The 27738-nt window shown below is 34.2% G+C and overlaps 1 protein-coding gene across 2 annotated transcripts in view; it reads left to right on the top strand.

Moving 5' to 3' along the window:
• Nucleotides 1–14737: 14737 nt before the first annotated feature.
• The window catches only part of ITGAV (integrin subunit alpha V), a 128221-nt gene continuing 115220 nt past the window's right edge, over nucleotides 14738–27738 (top strand). The window contains exon 1 of one of the 2 annotated variants that reach the window (XM_051986061.1): nucleotides 14738–16659. In XM_051986061.1, coding sequence (XP_051842021.1) covers nucleotides 16430–16659 — 230 coding nt within the window. In that variant the 5' untranslated portion in view covers nucleotides 14738–16429. The remainder of the gene's footprint in view (nucleotides 16660–27738) is intronic. The other variant, XM_051986060.1, reaches the window with a different exon arrangement.

The raw sequence follows: 27738 nt of genomic DNA, 5'->3' as shown, positions 1-27738 counted from the left end.
GTGTGAGGTAATATTTACCCATTACTAGAGATCTTTATGTAAAAGCTGGATGATTCCTTGTCAGTTTATTGTAGGGGGAATTTTTGGTCAAGTTCAGATGACTTCTGAGGTTTCTTTCAAAATTTAGCTTTTATGCAAAGAAATATTACTTTAAAAGTACTTCAAAACTGTTCAAAGAAATACACTTAAATAGTAAATTCTTTTTTTTTCTTTCTTTCCTTCCTTCCTTTCTCTTTCTCTTTTCTTTCTTTCTTTTTAAAATTAATTCTATTGTTGTTTTTATACATTATTAATACTCATGTTTTAAAAATGAGGTTCCAGTGGTTTAGTTATCTGTATAACATCTTTCATATGTGAGCTGGGTGGCCTAATGTCATATTTCCCCCTAATATTCATTTTAAACTTTTTTATGCCTGCTATTCAGGTTTTGAGGTATATGAAAGAAATTTATCATTTTCTAATAGCACATCTGACTTTTTATGAAAGTATAAATCACTTTACCCAATAAGTGATAATTAATAATATTTCCTTAATTCATTTCTTAATTTTTAAAATTGGCTTCAATTTTCATGATGATATGCAATGAACAGTAGTCAATTTATGATAATTCAGCCTGGTAGAGTAGAAAGAATATTGGAATAGGAGCCAGAAGATTTTAAGTCTAGGTCTGGTTTTTCATTAGCCTCCCTCTCTGTTTTCTTATCTGTAATGATAATGTTTGCCTAATTTATCTCTTTTGGCCATGAATCTTTTGAGTGATATAAAATACTATATTGTCTAAGTTATTGTTCTTCAATAGGTGATTACTAGTAGTTTGGTTATTGAGGTTCTTTGTTTCTCTTCATCATCTTTTCAGAATTTGACCAAACATTAACACCAAAAGAGAAATAAAAGATGAAACTCAAATTAGTTCTTTTTTATTATCATTTTTAGTGAATTTATACAATTATCATTTTCACGAAAAGATAGAGGTGCTGTAGAAGCAATGAGAATGATAGTTATAGTATAGAGAAAAAGCATAGTGAAAAGTCATGGGAAAGAAGAAGGTAATGTAAGCATATAAGAAGCATGTTGAAAATTTCTCAATAAATATCAATTTACTTCCCCTCCCAAAACATTAATTTTATAGCAGGTATGCAAAAACAAAATTTAAAGTACATAAACAAAAATGTAAATTGTAATTGTTTTGGTTTTGTAGAAAGGAACAATTTAAGTAAAAAAATCCACTTAATCATGTTTTCAGTATTTCCCATCTTTAAGGTATTTTTCAGTCATGTACCACATCCTCATTCCACTTGATCATAACCTCGTGTTTATGACATTAATATGTTGTCAAAGAAAAAATTGACTCATAAATTAGCACTGTGACTAGAGTACACGATAACATGCTGGGTGGAAGGAATAAATCAAGCTGAAAAGTTTACCATATTAGAAAAACAAGCAAGCAATAGGAAAGAAATTTGCATAGTTCTCTCCTTCTTGTTGCTTCTCCTTCCTGGACCTCATACTCTATTTGGAAAAGCAAGAAATCTCATATTTCTTCTTTACAATTCATTTGGTTTTTATGAAGCATATCTTTTATTCTCTCGTTATAGGTGTTTGCATTTCTATCAACTGAATTTGCTTTAGACAATCAGAAGTATACAGACTCACAAAAATATCACAAACTCTTATAATTAAATGTAAATTAATATTACACATGGTATCATTTTAATAATTTTTTAAAACTTCTTTTTAAAATCTCAATAAATATACTTTCAAATGTGCTTTTTATTTTTTTTTCAAATGTGTGTGTTTTTTTTTAAAGGCAGAGAAGTTAGTATTTCTTTGGAAATGAATGTAAATTGTCCAGGTAGCTGAATAAATTTTATTTGAGGAAATAATCTATTTTGTAATCCCAATTTATATTTTTATATAGGCCCCTCCCTAGCACTTTTGATTCTCTGTAGTGGATTTATGTCGAAAATAAACAAATTTTACAGTATAAAAAAGTATGAATGAGCTGTAATGTTTCACTAGATAGCATTACTACATCAGTAAGATCACAGATTTTTTGACATAATAAGCATAAAATAGTAGGCTGTGTGAAAATCAGTTATAATGATAACAACAACAACAATATAATATTTAAATAGTGCTTACTCTGTGCCAGGCATTTTGCCAAGTCCTTTACAATAATTATCTCTTTTTTTAAAAATTTTTATTTAATAATTACTTTATATTGACAGAATCCATGCCAGGGTAATTTTTTTTTATAACATTATCCCTTGCACTCGTTTCTGTTCCGATTTTTTTTCCCCTCCCTCTCTCCACCTCCTCCCCTAGATGGCAAGCAGTCCTTTATATGTTGGATATGTTGCAGTATATCCTAGATACAATATATGTTTGCAGAACTGAACAGTTCTCTTGTTGCATAGGGAGAATTGGATTCAGAAGGTATAAATAACCCGGGAAGAAAAACAAAAATGCAGATAGTTCACATTCGTTTCCCAGTGTTCTTTCTTTGGGTGTAGCTGCTTTTGTCCGTCATTTATCAATTGAAACTCAGTTAGGTCTCTTTGTCAAAGAAATCCACTTCCATCAAAATATGTCCTCATACAATATCCTTGTCGAAGTGTATACTGATCTCCTGGTTCTACTCATTTCACTTAGCATCAGTTCATGTAAGTCTCGCCAGTCCTCTCTGTATTCATCCTGCTGGTCATTTCTTACAGAACAATAATATTCCATAACATTCATATACCACAATTTACCCAGCCATTCTCCAATTGATGGGCATCCATTCATTTTCCAGTTTCTAGCCACTACAAATAGAGATGCCACAAACATTTTGGCACATACAGGTCCCTTTCCCTTCTTTAGTATTTCTTTGGGATAAAAGCCCAATAAAAACACTGCTGGGTCAAAGGATATGCACAATTTGATAACTTTTTGGGCATAATTCCAGATTGCTCTCCAGAATGGTTGGATTCATTCACAACTCCACCAACAATGCATTAGTGTCCCAGTTTTCCCGCATCCCCGCCAACATTCATCATTATTTTTTCCTGTCATCTTAGCCAATCTGACAGGTGTGTAGTGGTATCTCAGAGTTGTCTTAATTTGCATTTCTCTGATCAATAATGATTTGGAACACTCTTTCATATGAGTGGTAATAGTTTCAATTTCATCCTCTGAAAATTGTCTGTTCATATCCTTTGACCACTTATCAATTGGAGAATGGCTTGATTTCTTATAAATTTGAGTCAGTTCTCTATATATTTTGGAAATGAGGCCTTTATCAGAACCTTTAACTATGAAGATGTTTTCCCAGTTTGTTGCTTCCCTTCTAATCTTGTTTGCATTAGTTTTGTTTGTACAAAGGCTTTTTAATTTGATGTAATCAAAATTTTCTATTTTGTGATCAGTAATGGTCTCTAGACAATAATTATCTTTTGATCCTCACAACAATTTTGGGAGATAGGTGCTATTATTATCCTTATTTGGATGAAGAAACTGAGGCAAACAGATGTTAAGTGATTTGCACTTCAGAAATTTGCACTCAGTAAATGTCTGAGACTGTATATGAACTCAGGTTTTCCTGACTCTAGGTCCAGGATATTATCCACTATGCCATTTGGATCAAATTCAATCCGCCAAACGTGTGTGTTTGAGTGTGTGTGTGTGTGTGTACGTGTGTACCTATTTGTATTTATATATGTGTAAAGATATATTTATATGACATCTATTGGGTGCTATGAATTCAAAAACAAAAACAGAATATACTCTTTTTCAAGTAGCTTACATTCACTGGAAGCATAAAACAAAGGAATATATAAATCCAGTTCTAGAATGGTGATTTTATGATTGTTGATCAGGAATGGCCCACGAGGAAGGGAACATCTGAATTGGGTTCTGAAGAAAGCTTGGAATTCAAATTTATAGAGCTAAGCAGGTAGTACATTCCAGACAGGGAGAACCATTTATGTAAAGTGGGAAATGAATGTCATATATAGAAGAACATTAGTAGGACATTATGACTAGAAAAGGAGGAAGAAGAGCTAAATGAAAGGAGAGCCAGATTTTAACAGAATTTAAATTCCAGGCTAAGATTATTCCATTGTCTTTTGTTCTGATTTACCTGAGAGCCAAGAGGGAGGCACAAAAGATTTTTGAGCTGAGGAATGACATGATTGGATGTATGTTTTAGGAATATAAATTCAGTTGTGCAGAGAATACATTGGATAGAGCAGATATTGGAATCAGGGAGACCAAGTAGGAGGCCATAAGTGCCAGTGTGAATGTAGGTGTGAAATCTCTAAAATTTGCTAACTAATTGAATGGGGGAAAAGAGAAGAAAGAATCAAGGATGGCTCCCAAATAGTCATTTTTATAGCTAATAATAATAATGATTAATATTTAGTTGATACTCTAAAATATACAAAATATTTTACATGTTTATTTGATGCCCATAATAACTCTGGGTAGGTTGGTGCTAATATTATCCCTGAAGCTAAGTGAGGTTACATGACTTTTTACATATCTAGTTAGTCTCTGAAGAAGAATTTAAATTCGGGTCTTTGTTACTCCAAATTGAGTGATCTATCAAACACGTTATGTTATCTTTCATTTTTGATATACAATTATATACATATACACACAAATATATGCAAATACATGTGTGTAGGCATATGTAGGCTCTAAGATTCTGGAGGCATTATTCACACATATACAAACACACAAATGCACACATATATTAATATGTGCAATACATATATGTGTATATATAAACATGCAACACTACATTTTACATGGGTATATATGAATAGTTATTAAGATCACTATTTAGATCATTTCGGAAATATAAGGCACATCTTTTTCTTTATGTAGTCTAGTAATAAGCAATGCAATGAAGACAATCAACTCTGGGAAGAATTTTGTTTTCCATAATGATATTCATTGCCACCATTATCATTTGAAACAGATCATCTCCATTTTAAACAACTGGAAGCTCTTTATTTATTTCTTGTAATAGTTTTGTAAAGTTAGATTCTAAGTCATTTCATTTACTGTGCACAATTTCTATCCTTCCTCTTTTTATTTTTTACACATGCTGAAGAAGGAGCTTTTTTTGTATTCTTATCTCTTGCATAATTTCTCCTTGACTAGTCTCCCTCTTTCCTGATATTCCCTCAGTACCCTTCATATATTGTTTGAACTTTCAACCTAACTCAGTGCTAGAGTACTGGTCCATATATAGAGAATCAAGAGCTAAGGAAATAATGTCCTCAGGAATAAATGTTACTATGTTATTTTCATCAGGATCTGATCAGAATTTATGATAATCCAAGATCCACATCTATTCTTTTTATATTTGGCTAATTTGCAGAAAAGTGATGCTTATTCATTCACTCAACATTCTGGGTGTTTTTATTAAAGTGAGCTAAGTGTAGGATTAGATCTTTGCCTAGAAGGTTGGAACTAAACTATGTTTAATTCATTTTGTGTTAGACTTAAAGACAAATAAACAATAAAATGTGAGATGATGCTGACTTAATACTGGACTATGTTTTCTTCCAGAGTGCCAGACAAACACTGCATTAAGTATATGAGGCCACTGGAGCTCTCTAACCAGAGACTTTAATTCTCTAAGGTATTTATCTATTTTCTTTTATTCAGCATTGCTAAATCTTCTAACAACCTGAGAAGGATAATTCAACATTTTAATCTGACTAAAACTCCAATCTAGGCTTGCTTTATACATTAGGGAAAAAAAAAGATTCATCGTTTGCTTGTGGAATTACTGATTTAATTGAAAATTTCTTGATAGGTAGAGCTAGTCAATAGAAAATAAAATGTTAAAACATGATCCATAATAATTAATTTATCTACAGTGTCCTAAGACAACCCTGTAAGGAAAGATAAAAAAATATAGGATTTCATAAACTAAGTGACATCCTTACAACACACAGTTACTAGGGCCTATGGTGAGGACTCCATTTAGTTTCCCAATTCCAACTCCAACATTCTGTTTCTTATATTGTAATCCCCAAAAGTAAGGGTTCCCTTATATAAAGAACAACTTTTCCATTTAACCTTTTAACAAGTCTTTATTGAGGGCAATGGTTTATAATTTTGGCAAGCACAAATCTTTTGAGTTTATGTTTTTTCATGATATTCTTTCTTGAAGATATATAAGCATGTATGCAAAGTGGTTATTAATGTGTCCACTGGCGCATGTATAGCTGTGTGATACCCTGTACTCTCACCATTTCATATCTAGCTAATTTGTTGAAGAATGAGCTCAAGATACTTTTGATGCATATTCATTCATCCAATATCGTAGATGGATTTATTAGGTAACTTTTATGGGCAAAGTTCTGTGGATATAAAAAGAAAATGAAACATTCCTTGACTTGTTAGAGCTAACATTTTGTTAGGAGGAAAACAAGTTAGATATAAAATACATTGAAAATAAGGTCTATGCTTGGGAGAGGGGGATTACTGTCCTCTATTCATGTGGAGATCATTTAATTTGGAAAGATGGTGGGGGGAGAAGGGGAGGGAAAATATAGTTCCAAAACAAGGGATTTGACTAAGAGGGATATTGTGCTCCTTTGGTTGCTTTTGTATTTATCTCTCAGAAAAAAATGGATGCGGGACCTCTGCTTGCAAAACTTGACACAAAAGAGTAAGACCTAACTTTTTTTTTTTCAACAAGGGTCCAGGTTGAGGGATGTAAAAAGTCAAAGACAATGAGAAGAGCCTGATCCCCCTCTTTAGAGAACAGGCACTCCCATATTAGAACCCAGTTTGAACATGATAGTGGAGCGTTGAGAAGAACCCTTTAGGGAAGAGGGTGAAGGTGAAAATTTTCAGCCCCCTAGTGATTCTGGTTCTTGTCTAGTTCATCTAGTCAGATGGACTGATTCTAATCAACCCTGGCAACTTGGTGGTCCATTAGATTGAGCTCTAGTCCTAGAGCTATGTCATTATCATCTTCCATTTCTTCCTGCTTTCTCCTCCTCCTTGTTATTTGGGGCTCATCTGAGTGTATTTATGTGCTTTCTGAACTGTCTCCTTACACTATCAACAGATGAGTTCGGACTATTCTCTGTATTTATGAAAATACAGAGAAATAGAGTGTCCTGTGAGTTTCAGAGACACCAATAAAAAAAAAATCCCCCACAAACACAAACAGTGACGTTTGCACTGTCAGGGGATCAAATAGGGAAAAAGTAAGGAATTACCCTATATATTTTAGGGACCATGAAATATATATATGTATATATTTACCCAGGATATTTTGGTTTTTCATATGAGGATGAGGGGGAAGACTTTGTTGAAATTTAGATACCTAATTCCTGTGGGGAGAGTCCCAGGGATTCCTCTGGGACTATAGCTTTTCTGTCTGAGAGGGGAAGTTTGTTTTTATTTCCTTTTTTTCTTTGCTTGGTTTGGAGGAGCTAAGAAGGATTAAGTGGATAGTAATCTTTATAAGCTTTGTATCATTGTTTGTTTGTTTAATTTGTACTACTTTGTAAGTGGATGGAAATTTCAATCTCCATACCTGCCGGATGTGATAGCTCTGGGCTCTCTCATTTTGGAGACTGTCAAAGAATTATGCCATTTGAGATTTGAGATCATTTGAGATTATTCATTGCAAGGCATTAGAGGAGTGGGGAGGAAGACAAGGGATGCATTTGGAAGGACAATGCTTGAGTTCAATGGGACTTCCAGAAAACTTTATATAATTGGAATATATAGACAAATATGCCTTTTCTCTTTAAAAAGCAAGCTTTTAATCTATAGAACAGTTTAACAATAAACATTTTGCTGTTGAACACAGGGAGCGGGAGTTGGGCATGTCATACACTCTCTCTTTCAAGGTCCTCTTGCTCTGGATCTAAGCATTTGTGGATAGAGTTCAAACCTCAGGAAATCTAATCTCCAAGGAGAGGTCACTTTTTTGCCTATTTAAATGACTAGCTCATAGTTCCAGGGAAATTTATTTAAAATCTTAGATTTTGGATCAGTCCTCGCCAAAGCAGAATTATAAGGATAATTAATGTATAATATAGATGAAGTGTAGGATGTTACTTAATTCTTCCATATAAAAGAAATGCTAAATATAAAAGACATACAAAGAAACATTAAGAAGAACTAAAATAAGCAGCATTAGTAATGTAACTCTCTCATGGGGTTGATGATTTAAATATCAACATATGATGAAGTTTGAGGAACTGCTAAGTAGGAATTTTATATTTTACCTTGCCTCTTTCTACCTTCTGGCAAGTCCAGGCATGAGTCACTCCTTGGTGGTATTTAGCCTCCCTGATGCAGAAACTCCTTTTGTTAGTAGTCAGCTCCAAATAAAGATATAAAACCTTTCAAATTTCATTGTTGCCTAACACTGGAAATCTCATCTTGGAAGCATTTGTTCCAAGAGTATGCTGGTAATGTTTAATGGCCATCTCTCTAGGAAAAAAGTAAATATCTCCACAAGACAATTTTAAGACTAAAATGCATTTCTCCCAATCAGTTTAAGTCTAGACAAACAACAAAACATCAAGTCAAGCCCAGATATGTAATGTTGCCAATTTCAAAGGTTTAAATTCTTACAGAAGAAAATGTAACAATCCTTAGAGCTGACTCCAGCACACCCCTGGCAATTCTATTACTTAAATTCAGAAAAGAAACAACAAACAACAACAACAAAACAAAACAAAACAAAGAAGCAGCTAGGAACTCAAAGTCTAGGTTCAGTCATGCTTAAACTCATACAAATCTTTAAGTTCTTATATACTTGCAATTCAATATTGATCTTCAAAATAGGGTGAAAGACAGACTTCTTCCCCTATAGTTCTACAGATAAGCTTGAATATTTTGGACAGAATTTACAGTAAGGAAGAAAAGAAATAGAAACAGATAAGTCATTTGCTTTGAAAGATCTCTCTTTGAGTCATCTATTCTTCCTGTTTAGTACTAATAAAGGTTTTGTTTCATCATCTCCAAGTAAGAGCTCTATAGTGATAAATTCTACCTGTCTCATGAAGTTGTTAGAGGTGCAGGCTCAACACTTCATGATGTATGCATGTGTATAACATATGTATATCAAGTTGCATGTTTTATATCTATATAATATATATGTGTATTTAAAAAAATTTTCATTTGTATTACATTTAATATACTTTTTGTGAGGCAATTGGAGGTAAGTGCCTTGCCCAAAGTCACACAGCTAGTAAATGTTAAATGAATGAGGCTGGATTTGAATTCAGTTCCTCCCAAGTCCAGGGCTGGTACTCTTACCTACTGCACCATCTGGCAGCTCCCATATATATAAACATACACACACATTTACTATTCTGAAATCACAGATTAGAGCTGTATGAAATTTTAGATATCTATTCCATTTTTCCTTCCTCCATTTTATGCCTGAGGAAATTAAGTCCCAGAGATTTTAAATGACTTATCAGAGGTTACATATAGTAAATAGATTTGGGTTTTAAAGCAAAATTCTCTGACTTCAAATGCAGTGATATTCTTACACCATCATGCTGCTTTTCTATATTGGATTTAAAAATTCTCTCTAACTTTTTAATAGAATTACATCTAGAAACGTGAGAATATTATTGAGAATTTACATGTACAAGTCAGGAAGTTAATTAACAGTTACTATGGAAACTAAAACAAACTTTTCTAGATTGTTTAGATAGCATTTTGTAAAACCACATATTGTAATTGTACATACAATGTAGAAAAGTAATCACTACTTTGTGAAAATAATTAGAGCTTCTGATGCCAGTTCTTATAAATGTTCAAATATTATAATGAAAATGTATATCTTAACTGATGACAATAAATTCTTCAGTAGAAACATAGAAAGTCAAGTATATTTTAGAATGATCATAGTTATAAAGCTGAAAAAATGTCTCAGGGATATGTAAAAGAATCTTACAAATGAAGAAATACCCTATCAAAAGATAAAATAGGAGAAGAGAGAGAAGTGAAGCAGAAAGGGGGAGGCAGTGTGGCCTAGTGAAGAGAGACTCACTATGAATCTGGGGGAAATTATTTAATTTCTCAATTTCTAGATAACTTTCTGAGACTTTAAATTGCAGAGTAGTGCTGGCCTGCATCGGTACAGGGAGTCCTACAGGAGCTCAAATCACTGAAATCATAAGTCCAATCTCTAGCATATGTGTGTGTGTGTGTGTGTGTATGTGTAGAATACATACATACATATGCATATATACACATATATATACACTTAATTTCTATACATATGTGATCTATGCTGAGAAATGTGGCAAATAGCTCATGTTAATGTGTTTAAAACATTTGTGTATCTATCTACTCAACAAATACTTATTTTTTTTACATACTCTGAATTAAAAATGATTAGATAATATTCAGATAATGTTCTAACTATAAAGAATTTAAAACTTGGAGAGACAAGACTAATATACGTGGACTATTTAATCATAATAATTGTTAGAATTTGCTGTAAGTCTGTAAAGCACTTTACAAATATTACCTTATTCTCACAAAAATTCTAGGAGATAAATATTATTATCCCCATTTTACAGATGAGAAACTGAAGTAAAAAGATGTTAAGTGAGATCCACCTGTCTTTATAATTTTGTCAAGTTTACTTTGGATTTTTTTTTTTTTTTTGGTGTGTCATTCTTTCCATTTCCATTGTTGTTCTTGTTATCTTCATTAGATTTCATTGATTTGTTTCCTTATTCTCCCAGGGTTTGATGTCATGATGTAATTGGCAAATAGAATCTTTTGGACATTGTTGGAATCCTTACAAAATGTTATGGGCCAGAACTTGAAACAAGGTACTAAGTAGAATTGATGGAAGCAATGCTATGTGCTTGGGTTTTCACCTTTAAGAGTTTGCACATTAGAAATCACACATTGGAGTTCACAAGTACGGGAGATACACAAAGTTAACTTTGTAACTTTGTGAATTCACACCTCCCATAATCCCACTCTCAGAGGAGGAGTCAATCTTTGAGGGAGCATAAAAACAGCTGAGCTCAGTCAGTACAGTTCATTTGAAAAGATTCAGAGGGGAGGAGCGTCAGTTCAGAAGAAGCCACGAGTTGGAGTTGAGCTAGAGCCAGAAGTCACTTCTGAAGATTGACAGAGTGAGAATTCAGTTCAGGAGACTGAGAAGCTAATCTGCAGTTGGGCAGAACCAAGATTCAGAGAGAAGCTGGAGCTAGCAACAAGAACTCTTGGAACCAAAGAAAGCTAACTGGGCTATTTTGGAAGAAACAATAAAGAACTACTTTAACACCTGGCTGCATTTGGAGTGATTATTACTCTGAACCGAAACTAAGGATTCCTCCAGAAAACCTCCCCAAGAAACCTGCTCCCAGAGAGAACCATTATAATTTAAAGAAGAGAACACCACAGGACATCTTTATCCCATATAGGGAATGCCTCTTCCACTGAAGCTTTGCACAGGACATCTTTCATGAAGCGTTTTATACCTTTGGCAAATGTCTATGTTCTGATTCACTTTTTTTCTTTTTCTTCTATTTTTTTTCTCTGTCATGGTTTTTCCCTTCTGTTCTTACTTTTTTTTTCTCCGAACATGATATATAAATGAATATTTTTAAAAATTAATGTACATGTATAACCTAGAAAAAAAGAAAACAATTTAAAAGCTTAAAAAGGTCTATCTTTTGGTTTATGCAAAATTTCACTCCTTAGAAAATCAAAGAATAATGTATCTCTGTAGTTGTCTCTATCAAGGAATGTTATAGATGATAATTAAATTATGAAAAACAGAATAGAGATCAAATCTTTCTGTTTAACCTAGCCATTTTTCTTCTTTTTTGGTACTCAATACCAATTCTATAGTGTTATAAATTCTATAATATTTATCCTTGGTTAATTGCATGACTGAAGATGAGATAGGTTATAGAAAATCATTATAGTTTCATAAAGGATATACTTCACACACAACTTTTTTTTTTTGCATTGAGTTTTTTAGAGATGAAAGAAAAGGTATATGATTAACAATTACTGATGTCTTCTCGGTTCTTTTTTGGAAGGTTAATAGTACTTGTGATTTTTTGCTATAATCCAAGAAAGCTACTTTATGGAACAACTCTGGAAAGAAAAGTCTGTTAGTAATGAGTATTTCTGTGAGTTGCAATGGTGGTTTCCATGAAATTTGATACTAAATTTAATAGCATTCAGTAGGAGAATGCCATTTGATAGTGTCACCCCTTCTTCTTTGAACTGCTAAAGAAGAGTATCAGGATATTGGTGCATAGTTGGATGATACAGATCAATTTCATTCTATGTAACCTCATCATTTTTAGGGTCAGGTTTATATGTGATTATTGGGAGTTGATGACTACTGCATTGGGAATTGTAGAAGATGTAGCTTAAGTCAGTCTCCTACAGAATAACACATGATCAGTATCTGTAACCCATCTACAAAGAGACAGTACCTTATATACAATCTGTGCAAAATGTTGTGTGAAATTCAGGGAGTGGATATATTGTTATCAGCTTAGCAAGGTGTTCAAGTGGAAGAAAAATTAGAAAAAGCTTTCAAAAAGAAGTAGTATTTTAACTTGACTTTAGAGGATGGGCAGGATTTTCAAGTGGAAGAAATGAAAGGAGGATGAGTAAGGGAATATCAGGCAGAGGGACATTGACTTTAAATGTACAGGGGCAAGGCATGAATGGAAAACATTATGTTCCCCAGTTTAGCTGGAGCTTTGGTCACACAAAATATAACACTGGAAAGGTAGCAGTATACTAATGAATGGCAATATGATTTTGATTTTGATGAACACTATTAAGTGGTCTTAGCAAAACCTATGATTTATTACTATATTGAAAGATCCCATTTCACTAGTGAATAAGCTTTCTAATATATTTACTCTATGAGCTTAAAATTAGAAAGTTTTTCTAATACTGAATTACAATAATGACTATCCAGCTAGACACACAGATAATATTCAAAATCAACATTATTAAGTTCTTAGTATATGCCAGGTGGGGAAATGTTGTTTTTAAACTGTGTTCCACTCTTCCTGACCCCATATGGGATTTTCTTGACAAAGATACTGCTTTTTCCATTGCCACCTCTTTTTACAGGTGAGAAAATAGGGTTAAGTGACTTACCCAAGGTCACATAATTAGTAAGTGTCTAAGAACAGATTTGAACTCAGGATGATGAGTTTTTCCTAATTCTCAGTCTAGTGTTCTGATGAGTATAGAAACAAACAAAAAACAAATCAGTCCCTGACCTCACAGAGCTTCCATACCATTGGGGAAAACAATATATACACAACTAATTACAAAATCAAACAAAGTAAATACATGGCATTTTGGGGTATCAGTAAAGGTATCATGTAAACAACAGCTCTCTACTTGAGTTTTGAAGGGAACATATTATTTCATGAGGCAGGAGTGAAGAGGGATCCATTACAGACATTGAAGGCAATCTGTATAAATTTATGGTAAAAGAGGTGGAATGTTGTATGTGAGGAACAGTAAGTAGACCTATTTGGCCAGACTATATAGTGCAGAAAGGAAACTATGTGTAGCAAGTTTGGAAAGGTGGGCTGGGAATAGATTAGGAAGGGATGTGACTACATAATTATAAACTTAGGATGTCAAGCTATAGCTAGAGATATACTATTACATGTTAACAGTATTCACATCTTTTTTTTCTAAAATGGTTCTTGATGACAGCCATTTTAAAACCAGTATTTGATATACATATATAATATAATTTAGGAAATTATTACTGAAAAATTCATTTTTATACCAAAATATTTCATGGTAAGCATGGCATCCATCACCTTTCTATTTACACACACATCCTAGTTTATCCTCTTCTACTCTTGCCTGAATTTTGTAAAAGCTTTATAATAATCTGTTTTCCTGCCTCCAGTGTCTTTCCTAACTGATCTCTTGTTATACAGCTTGAAAAATGGTTTTCTAGAAGTTTGGATCTGACCATGTCATTCTCTTGCTCATTAAATTCTAGTGGCCAGCAAAAAACATTAACTCTTTTGTCATTTGAAGCCATCACAATATATATCCAATCTATCTTCCTGATGGTCCATCTAAAACTGGTGTTACCTCATACAAATGTTCTTATCACTTCTCTTTATGCTTTGAGAAAGTTATCTCCTCTGCTTAGAATACACACATTCTCTCAACCTCTTCAAACCCTAATATCCTTCAATTCTCAGCAAGTACCATATTCTATACGAAGTCCTTACAAATCCCTCCTCCCCCAATGCCTAACAGAGAATTGTTCCCTACAAAAAATAGCCCTAATGAGTAAAGGAATCACCTGAATATCATAGATATCCTATCTTGTAGTTAATTTTATGAGTAAACTTTGGAAACTTCCTAGCTGTGTGATATTGGAAGTCAGCCTCTATTTGGCACTGGAGAAGGAAATGGAAAACCACTACAGTATTTTTGCCAAGAAAACCCCTTGGACAGAGGGTCATATGATCGAATCATAGAGTCCAATATGACTGAAACAACAATGACAAAAACAAAATGAAACAAACAAACAAAAAACTTTGGAAAAAGGAAAGATAAACAAGACTGAAGTTTGGGAGTTGTGAGTTGCATTGTTACATGTTTTTCCCTTCATGTATAGTTCACAATCATGTGTACTCTACATTCATGTCATTTTTCCTCCACCCTGTTACATGAACTCTATGTAGTTGTAAGAAACTGCACATTGATTGGGGGGTGGGGGAGGAGTGATTTGTCATTTAACTGCCTTTGCCAAAAAATGTCTACATGATGCTTTATTAGGAGAAGCAAACCCACGGGGACTTGCAAATGCCTTGAACACCTCCCTTCAGGTTCCTGGCTTCTTCCTAAGTAGGCAGAGCTTTGGTAAATTCCTTCAGAGAAGGGACTGTTTTATTTTTGTCTAGGGATTAACATCTCCCACAGTTGCTGGTACACAGAAACAATACATTTTTGCCGATCGTTTAAAATGAAAGGAATGCTACATTTGAAAGTTCACTGGGTGATGATATGGAAAGATCACTGGCTCGAATGTGAGAGAGTCTGGATTTAATCCATGTCTGATATTTATCTGTCTGACTTTGGACAAGTCACAACAACCCTGGGTCTTCTTTTTCAATTGAGTTTTCTTCTTTTTAAATTGAAGGGGTGGCATTAGGTGGTCTCTGAGGACCATCCACTTTTGATGTATGATTCTGTGATGTAGGCTTGAATGATTTTATCACCAGAATGATCTTGGGTAACATAACCTCTGGGCAAATATGGTGAGCTGGAGTCTCTCAAAGGTTCGTTTTTTTTTTTTTTTTTTCTTTTTTCTTTTTAAAGCCTTGTATCTTTGTTGAAGCATACTGATGATCACCAGGCTACTTATGAAAAAATAACGTAAATAGTTTAAATTGATAGGATCTAATGTTGGCTGGGAAGGCATAATTAATTCCTTGTGATAAAATCTAGGTTATCAGTCACACTTTGCAACTGCTAGCTTTTGTTTGTTTTATTCAAGTTCTCTTTATTGTAGTAAACTCCAGATTTAAACACTAAATACCTAAAATGGGTTTTGTGAGTTTCTTCTCATCACAACATTTGTGCTCTCAAGGTGCAGAAAATCCAGAGAGTGGATGACCATCCTCAGATCTTAAATACCAGGGGTAAATGTGTTCATTGGGATCAACTCGTCCTCCCAACTCTCCTCTTCAGCACATCCTCCCTTCCCCAAGCTCTTTCTTGCGGACTCTTTAGTGAGAATAAACAGCCGTTCTCCTCTCCCATGCTGTTTCCAGTTCCTTCTTTGACAGCCGTGCAACAGACGAAGGCCGAGCTAGTTTGGAGTGTCCCAGCCAAAGCTCTGCCGGGTTAGAGAGCAGCCACCGCACGGCACGGAAGTTTGCAGGGCTCTTGCCAGTCGGATGGCTGCCTTCCCACCCTCCTCTACTTCCTCCTTCTCTCCGACATCTCCACCGCCCCCGAGCCATCAGCTCCTCCTCCTCTCCCTTCTCCGCCTATTCTTCCCAGCTCAAGTTGCACTGGGGCTGGGATGTCCCTCTGTTCCCAGGTCAGTGCCCTGCCAGCAGCAGAAAGTTAAGCACCCAACTAAAACCGATTGGAAGCCGAAAGAAACTGGATTAAGGGGAGGAGCTGTGGGAGGGCGAAAGGACGGGAGTGGTGGGCCGGTTTAAGCCCCAACTCACGCAGCGATCTCCAGGGAAAATCGTCCCCAACTGGGAGAACCCCTCTCCTTAGTGGACACTACAGCCAGCTCTGTCCTCTTCCCTCCTTTCCGCGATTGGGGCGACAGGAAAACTTCATCTCCGCTAACTTGCAGCAGGGGAGCCGGTGGGCGCGGAGTAGCTGCGACCGAGAAAGAAGTGACTGGGGCGCTAAGACGGGCGCTGAGCCGCGCGCTTCAGAGATGGCCCCTTGGCTGGGTAGGAGACGGCGGCGGCGACTGCCGCTTCTGCTTCTCCACCTCCGGGGCGGCCGCTTCCACCTTCTCTCGGGCCTCCTCCTGCTGCTATTGCCGCCCCTGCCACATCTCTGCGGCGCTTTCAACCTGGATGTGGATAGTCCGGCCGAGTATTCCGGTCCAGAGGGAAGTTACTTCGGCTTTGCGGTGGATTTCTTCGCTCCAGACCCTTCCTCGTAAGTGGCCACAGTTTACCTAGGATTCTTCCTTGCTTTTTTCCTCCCTTCTTTCTGCGCATTTTGTCGTAGGTTCTAAGCAGGTCTGCGAATCCTATCCCGATTGTTAGAGGTTGTTGAGAGCGTCCCCCATTAAGGGGGATGGGAGGTAAATTCAGGTTAGACCTCCTAGTCCCAATTTTTACACTTGAAAAAAGTGAAAGTCCAACAAAGAGTTTACTTCGTCTCTTACTCCGCGCCCCTTCTGCCAGTTGTAGGGACTGGGGTAACCTTCACACTCAACCTCTTCTTTTTCACTTCTCTAACATTCCATCCATCCCTTTCCTTTACTGTTCCCCCAAGATCGGGGGTTTCGTGCTCTTCCCCCCCCCTTTTTTTTTTCCTTGCCAGGGTTTTTTTTTTTTTTTTTTTTTTTTTCTGGATTATTTCTCTTTTCCATCCCTCTCCCACACAGTCAGAAGTCTAACAACAGCTACATTGTTACTCTTAGTATGTCGTGTCTTATCTCTAGAACTTCCAGGCTTTGCAGATTTGTGGTTGGGCAGATGTATTGAATACTCAATTTGGAATCGTTGTTTTGAAAGAATGTGGGTACTTGTTAGGTTTTCTCTCTCTTGGAATTTACTTGAATCTTCCGTGGTTTGAGAAGTTGATTCTGCTTCAACTGTTCTAAATTCTTCGTGACGTGAGATTTTAGGCGGTGTAGCAATTATTATCAGCATTTAATTAAAAAAGAAAACTGTTTCTTTTTCACATACTTACTATTTGTTGGGAAAATAAGCCTTGGAGATTCGAGTGGAAGCATGATTTTATAAGGACACACATTTTATCATCCTTTAAATCCTTAAATCCAATTCATAAAACAAATAACTGCTTTGGAGTCTTTCTGAAACTTGATAATTACATCAGACATTTTATGTCCATTCTTTGTTTTCTCTCCTTTACTTATACTGTTTCAATGGAATATTCATATTTCATTTTCATTTGCAAGAGATAACAAAATAACAGGCTTGAGAATAGGCATATTTTATTATAGGTTTGTACCTGGTTTGATGATGATGTGCATATTTTACCGTAACATAACCATTAAGGATTTTTTCCATTGTTCATCACATTATTAAAAAGCAAACAAAACACTACTTCTAAGTGTCACACTTAGACATTCCATTGAATGTCATTTTAAAAATAAGCAATCTATTTACATACAGGTATTCTGAACTATCTAGGTTTTTGTTTTGTTTTTGTTTTCTTAAAGAACAGAAAAAAAACACTCGTGTTTTGGGTTTAAATTGTTTTTTGTTTTGATTTGTTTTACTTTAGAAAACAGGTTAACTTTGTAAAGTAATACAAATGACTTGGGCTAAATTGTGAAATGTTTGTATTCTTTGTTTTCACTTTCTCTCCATTCAATATTATTCATCTTTGCCTCTTATTTTGATGTCAAGAATATTTTCATATTTATTTCTTAATGGTCTGATGTTTTATTGCTGTTAAAAGGCTCCTCTAAAATTCACTTTGCATAGAAATTCCAAGAATTTGGAAAGTACCCAGCTATCTAATAACTGCATTGTGAACACTCATTAAGTCAGAACCAAATTTTCTTACCTACTGGAGTATTTTGCAAATATTATATTGCTAATTTTCTGGCAGATCCTGTGAATTAGTAAAAATTCAATAACGCTTATTTTATCCTTGGAAAGATATGAGATTTTATGAGCTTTTGAAAACTTTTATTCCCATTTGAAATCTAGCAATGTTGACTTGTTGGCAGCAATGACAATAAGATGTCCAAATATTTTGATTCTTACCTGTTGAAATATACTACTTGCCACATGGATTCAAGGATCTTTAAGCCTCCTTTCCAATTTTAAAGCTATGACTTAAAGTTAAAATAGTAAAGCTACTAAATATATCTTCAGTAGTGGTGTGAATTTGAATTTGATATATTTTTAACAATTGACATCTCTAAAATTGGAATGTTGTGAGGATCAAATAATAAAGAATGTTAGTGACTTGGACCACTTTGTAAACATCAGTGTAAATACACATATTACAAGTTTTGAGAAAGGAAAAAATCATCATAAAATAATATATTTCCACAAATAATAATAAAAATATTTCTTAATTTACTATTCAGATAGTGAAGTTTAAAAAAATGCTTTTTCATTGAGTTAGCAGAGGGATGCTGCAGAATATGGTTAGTACTTTTATAAATTTACTAAATAAATAAACTTTTTCTAGGATAGTCTAAAAACTATTAACATGAACTAAAATGTATCCACTAAAGGTAGGAATAGGAGAAAGAGGATCTATGGATTCCTTCGAGTTTTTTTGTCTTCAAAAAGAAGATAGACTGGATTAGTTAAGAAATTAAAAGTTAATATAATCCTGATCCTAATGCTTAATACTAAATTTTAACCTAAGCTCTGCTACTGTCTATTTTTACTACTGGGCAGGTCACAGAATTGTTCTCTACAAAACTTTTGTGTTTGGGAATGATACTAGTGATGTTATTTTTATAAGATGTGGTCATGGAAGTGGAAAATATAACTATTAATATGAAAACTTTTGACAGAACATAAAGAAAAAGAAAATTTTAAAATCTTATAGATCTAGAAAATAGATTCTGATATAAAATTGTAATTTATAGAAATAGTGATAAAATTGAAAAATATTGATGAAAGGAATTGTAAATGAAATCAGCATATATTTCATTTTCTTTAAAGTTTATGACATTTGATAGATTAATAAATAGTGCCAAACTTGTCTAATATTTGGATATTTGGCTTGTAAGGGCCACTAATTCTAAAATTTACTAATCATATTCTTTGTAGGGGATGGCTACATAGCAAACTGTGGAAATAAAAAAAAAATACTATTCAAATCTCCCACTTAGTGCTTCAATAAGCCTAATTAAAAAGTTGATAGTATTATAAAATCATAGATGTTTTGAATCAAAAATAAATGAGAAAGGAATATCTATCTGTATGTGTATATGTATACATAGATAGATATGCATATATTTAACCCCAATACTTCATTTTGGACAATGCTCAATTAAGAGTTCTCGATTGACTAATTTATTATTACATTATAGTACACTAGAACAGTTTTTTCTTTTCTTCATATTTTCTTTACTTTCTTTCTAAATATATGACCTATAGCATGGCAATAGATAAGCAATCCTGGGTGCTTGATCATCTTAAAGAATTTGGAGAGTAAACTTGAGAAAAGTTCACTTTGAGGAAATGGGAAAAAGTTCTGATAATTTCTTGAGCCCAAGAAGAAGAATTCCACTCTATATTCTTATGATTTACTGTCAAGTAAGGGAAAAGAAACACCACCTAAAGGACACTGGGTTTAATTTAGTCTCTATCATGTTATTTAAGTAGTCAAACAAAAGTATATAATACAAGTCAAATGTTCATTGCATCTGTAAGTGGAAAGGTCTGTTGGACCATTTAGAATAATTCTTAATTTAATGTGAAACTATGGTTGAAACCTCATGTTTATTGTGCAAGTTAGTAGCAGAGTTAGTTCAAACTTAGGTTCTCTGATTCCATATGCAGTGTTCTCATCTAAGTATGTTTCATATTATGTTTCTATTAAGCAGTGGTTATTTGAGGCAATGTTTAACAGGCTGAGTTCAAATCTGGCCTCAGGTACTGACTAGCTAGATAAATCATCTAATCTCAGTTTGCCTAATCCATTGAATAAACACCCCATAGTGTCATTGTCAAGAAAATCTCATACTAGCTCATCAAGACCACACAACAACAAATGATTGTTTACTTCATAGAGAGGACTTGGAGACTGTAAAACTTGAAATCTGGACTCAGATATGTATTAGCTGTATGATCATGATCCAGGTACTAAACCTCTCAGTGCTCCAGGCAATCATGAGACTGAAATTAGTGAGCAGTTGCCATCTGTGTTAGGTGAAAGTTTCCTACAATATTAATTCATGAAGCTAAGCTTTACTTCATATCATGGTGTAGCAAGTATATAATTTATTCATTAAGCTGTGATAAAAAGAGAACAGGTGATATTTATCAATATCAATTTTAAATTTTAAAATTTCCTAAAATTTAGGCATTGTTAAAAAAAAAATCCGACCCAGTTGGCTAACTTTTAGATGAAGAAGCTCTTATTATTTAGCTAACCAAGCCCTTGGACATTACATACTGTCTGTCACTTCCAATCTTTCTAGCTTAGTAGGACCTACTAACAGTTTATTCCACTAGTAATAATGTTGAAGAACCCAGGGTCACTTTCACATCCTATAAGTATTGGAATGGGTTAAGGACAATAACTTGGTTGATAACATTTATTTTGTGAATTTTTTATTTGAAGTCCTGGTTTATGCTTATTTATCCATAGTCCAAATCAATTTATATTTGGACTACAATCAAATTATAAAGTAAGCCAAGTATCATGGGTTCACATTTTTATATGATATTAAATTATAGGTTTAAAAATATAGTTGTTGGAGCCATCTTGAGGATATAAAAAATTGTGTGACTTCTGGGAGCTTGGAAAGATGAAGTGTGAGTCAGTTCTTTGCATAAATCTTTTGTGTATGTTATATAGTTTGTAGGTTAGAGTACCCTATTTCTTTTAAATCTTTAATTTCCTACAAAATCTATTGGTAAATATTGCTAAATATCATTTCACAGGGACAATTACACTATTCATTCCCTAGGCTTGATGCATCATATAGTCTAATTAGAGAATTAGCAGTATAGAGAATTTGGCAGTGTAGGCCCCTTAGTAAATTTAGTTTCTGGTCTAAAGTAGCTATCTTATAGGGTATTTTTTCCATGTCTAATATTCATAAAGCCTTGAAGGCCTCTAAGGCTTAGAAATCTTCCTATTTATGATCAACTTCGAATTGGAAAGGACTAGAGGCATACAAGAGAGAATAACAAATATGGTAATTTTCTCCTGGGAAATGCTAAATAGCATTTGAGGCACCTAAGTTGTTCAATAGATAGGAGCCAAAAGACCCGAGTTCAGTTTTAGCCTCTGACACTTAACAAATATGATTTTGGACAAATCACTTAATTTTTGTTTGCTTTGATTGCCTCAACTATAAAATAGGGACGTCATCACCATTTGCAATTTCAAATACAGACCCTTTGATAGGATACGGGACTATCTTGTCCAAGGACCTACCCAGTTAAATTTAGAGAGAATCCACTAGAAGACAAGGCATTAACTGATAAATATTAAGTCATAGAAAGCCTTAAAACGATTCACTGAATCCCAGAGGGATCTTAATTTCTTTTCGTATATGAAGTATCCACATTGATATCACATTGTGGGGTGGTTGTGAGAATCAAATGAGAGATTTGTAAAGCACTTAGCACACTATTTGGCACAAAATTGGAACCATATAAATACTACATTCTCCAAATGTGAAAATGCTGCCTATGAGAGTCCTGATGCAGCTCCCAGGATGATTTAGACCAGCATTAATTTGCATTTTGAAGAAATAAAGGTTGAAACTGAGTGTGAATACATGTGTTCCTCTGCTATAAAAAGGACTGGTGTCAGATATATGTAGAGAAATGAAAAGACTTGAGAGGAAAATCTTTATTTAGGTATTCTATTATGTACTTGATAATTTTCATTCTAGAATAAACACTTGTTTGACTTTAGTTTCAAAGAATAATTTTGTTGGCTTCTTTTCCTTGTGACCAAACTTATGATAATCTAAATGTACTTCAAACAGCTTTCAAATATTCTTCTTGATTATATGGGATATAAAAGCATTAAGTTTCTTTAAAGTCATATTTTTCCTAAAATGCCATTGTTCACTGAAGCATAAAACATGCAATTAATTCCCCTGCCTAAATAACCTATAAAAAGGGAAAACTCAAACCTGGCATGTTGTTATAAATCTAGAACTGGGAAGAACCACAAAAGCCATCTAGTCCAACCCTCTCTCATTTTATAGAATAGGAAATGGAAGCATAGAGAAATTAAATGACTTGCCAAAGATCACACAGTTGTTCTAGTTGAGATTTAAAGCCACATATTCCAACTTTACTTCCTGTGCTCTTTCCATTATTCCACACTGTTTTATATATGTTTGTAAATGACCTTTTTTAGGAGAGGTTCAAAGTAAATACTTTTATTGATTTGGTGCTGTTCTAGTCTTGTTTTTGTTTATTCTGTATTATGGTATGTGGGGATATCTTGTATACTTATGATCCTCCATAAAGCAAATTTACTTAGATGGTTTTCACTGACAGTTGCTACTGGTTAAACTCCAAAATTTATAGAGCATTTTATATGAAAAGATAAAGTACAAGTATAGCATATGTGTCTGTCTGTTCCTTTAACATGATACTGACTGCATATAGGTGTTTGCACATTGTCTGTGTGATCTTCTTAAAGGCAGTGACTGTTTTTGCCTTTTTTTGTATCCTCAGCTCTTAGCACAGTGCCTGGCACATAGTAAGTTAAATTTGCTGTTCTTTTTTAGTTAATACCTTTTTTGGTTCTACATTGAAATTCTACTATGGTGTTTCACTAATATGGAGATGACCCTGGCTTCTGAATATAATTTCTCTCAGTTCCTGTCAATCTGTAGAAATTTCAAATACAGACTCTTTGATAAGCTATGCGACTATGTTGTCCAGGGATCTACCCAGTTAAATTCAGAGAGAATCCACAAGGCACTAATTGATAAAAATTAAAATGTTAGTAAGCCCTAAAATGGTTCACTGAATCCCAGCGGGATCTTAATTTCTGTTGTTATATGAAGTATCCAAATTGACAAGATTTCACAGAGATCTTTAGTCAGTCCACAAATTTTTATTAAACACCTTAAAATGTGTTGAGTCATCACATGCACTAGAAATAGAAATTCAAAAGTTCAATATTCTCTGCCCTCAAGGAATTTCATTATCACTTGGGGGAGAAAACCTCTCTCTTTCTCTCTCTGTGTTTCTGTCTCTGCCTCTAACACTCTCTCTCTCTCTCTCTCTCTCTCTCTCTCTCTCTCTCTCTCTCTCTCTCTCTCTCTCTCGCTCTCTTTTTCCCTCTCCCTCTCTTCCTCCCCCCTCCCTCCCTCTCTTTCTTCCCCCTCTCTTCTTCTCTGCCTCCCTCTTTTTATCTCTCTCTCTCCCCTCTTCTTTCCCCCCTCTGTCTTCCCTCCTTTCTTCCTTTCTCCCCCTTTCTGTCCCCCCCTCCCCTTCCTCCCCTTCCTCTTTCCTTCTCTCTCTCTCTCCATCTATATATGGAAGCCCATAGATACAAAATAAGTTGGGGTTTGATTCTAACAAGTGAAAGGATCAGAAAAAGCATCATGTAGAAGGCAATGCTTGAATATGTAGAAAACTAGAGATTCTAAGAAATGTAATTGGAAAAAGCATGGAGCATATCCAGGAAAAAGACACAAGACAGGAGATGGGTGAGAAGGCCAGTTTGATTGGGTCATAGGGTGTGGGAGTTAGAAAGCAAGTCTGAGATTGCCTAACTTTTGGCTTCCTTTCCTTTTCTTTGCATTGTGTCTTCAGACATGTACATGATTATTCTGCTTTTTAAAAAGATGTTGATCTTTACTAGTTTTATTGGTTATATAGCATCGGATAAACAATTCAAACGTGCTTTATCTCAGATGTGCCACTATTGAATTTTGTTTACTTGCAGAGTTTGAAAAATGTGGTCATCACATTCCTAAAGGCTTTGCATTTAAAGAAGGAAAAGAAACTGAGTAGAAAGGCATCCTATTAATTTTTTGCACACTCAAATTCTGTTACCAAGAATCTTGACAATGGTACTAGTCATAAAGCATAATGGTGAGTACATAGATATATAAAAGGGAAGTAAAGCTGGTTGTGAGGAAAAGAGGTGAGTAGGGGCTTCTGTCATTTTTGCTGCCACAGGAAACTATCTTTGTTATACCTAACATCTACATGCCAAATCCTCACCATTGATTCTTATGAATACTTTATGGTTGATTATTCAAATCCTATTTGCTTTTCAACCTAGTCATTACTGGCCTTTTAGGAAGACCATACACAAAAAGTCTCTTGGCTCAGCAACTTTTTAGCATTTGTAATTTCCTATTTTTTCAGAGGATATTGATATTATTGCTTTTGTTATTAAAAATCATTAGGAAACTTTTAACTGGAACATTTCTACTACTATCTCATTTTACCTATTAGGGTATCTATAACCAGACTATTGATTGACAAATACATACATAAATGTATGTGACTTATACAGAGTTAACAAGCAAGTTGTGATGGCAGAATTCATACAAACTCAGACTTCCTGATCCTTAATTTTTTCATTGAAAAATGCTACAGTTGCAGATTTTTTATTTAAACTTTTGTTGTGCCAATTCATGGGTCTTAAGTCACTCTGATTTAACTTGCCTGCTTGTATGTAGTTTTCTTTCTTAGGTGGTGGAGCAGGATATTGGTAGGTTAAGATATTCATGACTGATCTTTGCTTCTAGAACACACTTAAAATATCTTCGAGTTTTGTTTTTTAAATTACATGAAATTAATTATCTTGATAATTTTAAGGAGTCTTTTAACTTAGATATGTTTGTAATTTCTTATATTTTAGTCTATTTACTGAATGGAATGGGGAAACAAAGGACTTGGACCTTTAATTGTCTATGTTTTACAACTACTTATCTCTTCAATAAATGAATTTCAAAATAAAAAAAAAATTCTTTGGACATTGTAAGGAGTGCACCTTATACCTAAATTCCATTAAATTTGTATTTGATTTTCTGGAACATTTAACAAACACAGGTTTTGGTAATCTGTTTTGCTTTAGTATTTCTCATTTCCCTCACACATCACTATTGTCCAAAGAATATTTGTACTTTTAGTACTGGGTTCTTTAATGGTTATTGTTTGTTCATCTTTTTCATTTAGCTTTGAATTGAGATTTCCTTCTCTTTTTGTCCTGTATTTTTTCCTATCTTTTTTGATTCTTGAATACTTGTCAGTTATTTCATTTTTCCATCCATTCTTTCCCTTCTTAGCTTGTGGTAAACTCTTTTAAAAAATCTTTTCATGAACCCTAAATCAAAATGTCTTGTCAAAAGGTCTGGGTGGCTTTTGGTGCCAATGAACATTCTTTGTCAGTGTTTTTACCGCTTGGGTTTTGGAAATCGATAATGTTCCAACATTTTATTAAGTCATTCTATTTTTAGCTAGATTCCATCATTTCCTTTGGCAGCTAAATAGGACATGAGGCTGTGCGTAAAGGACTTCGGGAAAATGTTAATGAACATTCATATTTGTAACCTAATTATCATAATTTCATGCTTGTAATACGCATGACGGATGCTAAAAAGCAACAATAATAACCTATCCTAGCATGTAAGTAGTTCATGTGGTCAGAAGTTTTGTTTTCATCTGGATAATATCCCTTCTTGAGCTCTTTCATCATTGTCTTTGATGAACTCTTGGTTTCCTAATAACTATCCTATTTTTGATGCTTGTTTTTCTGATATATAATAGCAAATAAAAAACAAACAAACAAAACTAAAACTAAGTTTAAAGAAACTCTTTAAAGATGCCTTATGTAAATTCAGCCACTTGAAGATTATTTAGATGCTAAAAAAAATTGTGTTTAACTATTTATATTTTGCTCTCCTTTGGTTGCATATTTTGCAGTAACACTATGAAATTGTTTAAATATGACTATTTTAGGGTCACCTGGAACTGCCATGTAAAAATAAAGGTAGAAATTTATTCAGTTGAACTATTTGCCTTACATATTATTTGTTTTGTTAAGAAGAACTCAAGGGCAAACATCTGGATATAAACTTTTCTTTTTCTACAGTATGAAAAACTCTAAAAATAATTTTTAGGTGTACATAGATATTACTATAAACGTCCACTTCATTAATGCAAGAATGATCCAATTAAAAAATTAGCTGTGGCAAACTAATTAGTTAAAATAGATTCCTTTTCTAGTCTTAAAAAATATAGTTAACATTTTTTTTTTAGACAGTGTGGAAGTTTTAAGATTATTGTGATCAAATTTCTTATCTGTTGGGTGAAGAAAAAATATTTATCCAAATTATGACTTTTAATTACTCAATGATACAAATGTTATGCTTCAGACAGAACACGAGTACCTGGGAAAATCAATCAGTAAACCAAGAAGCATTTATAATTGCCAGGAATTGTCATAGCACTGGAGAAACAAAGATGATAAAATAGTTCCTTCCTCAAAGAGCTTAAATTCAATTTGAAGGACACAACATATAAAAAATTTCATGTAAAAGAAAGTTGGGCTTGAACTGATATTTGAATTGAGCAAGGGATTCTAGCACATGGAGATAAGAAGATGGAAAGGAAAGAAGTAAGGGAGACAACTTATACAAAGGAGTGGAGATGGGAAATGGAATGGTATGTTATAAGTATAGCAAGAGCTGAACATGGAGGATTTGAAGGGAAATGATAGGTAATAAACCTAGAAAATTAAGTTAAATCCAGATTGTAAAAAGCTTTAAATGCCAAACAAAAGAATTTGAATTTGACCCTAGAGACAGATAGGAGCCCCTAGAACTTTTAGAGCAGAATACATGGTCAGAATGATATTTTAGGAATATCACATTGGTAGCTGTCTGAAAGATAGATTAGAATGGGGAGAAAGTGGAGGGAAGGAGACCAATTAGATATATTGATAACAGTTCAGGTGACAGGTGATGAGAGCCTAAACCAGGATAAGTACCATGTGAATGAAATATGAAAAGTGTTAGATTTGGAGTTAGAGGATTTGAATTCAATTTTCTTAGCTGCTGCTTATTTCCCCATGACCTTGGACAGATCACAACCTGCCTTTGTCTCAGATTTCTCCTCTTTAGAAAGATAATGCTGAACCAGATGGTCTCTAATTTCCCTTTTGAATGATCCACTGATATTCATCCTATGAAGGATGTGGGAAATAGTAACACTATTAAGAACTGTTTTCTAGACTAGTTTTGTGTGGGAAAGTGACCGTTATCCAAATTACTCTCAAGGTAAAAAGCAAAAAAAAAAAAAAAAAAAAGTATTAAGATCTCTGACAAAGGGCAACTCCCAACAGACAAGGTGT

The sequence above is a fragment of the Antechinus flavipes genome, chromosome 3 (genome assembly GCF_016432865.1).
Source record: "Antechinus flavipes isolate AdamAnt ecotype Samford, QLD, Australia chromosome 3, AdamAnt_v2, whole genome shotgun sequence".
Classification (NCBI taxonomy): Eukaryota; Metazoa; Chordata; class Mammalia; order Dasyuromorphia; family Dasyuridae; genus Antechinus; species Antechinus flavipes.
The sequence above is the reverse complement of the archived record's forward strand: the minus strand, read 5'-3'. Positions and strand labels throughout refer to the sequence as shown.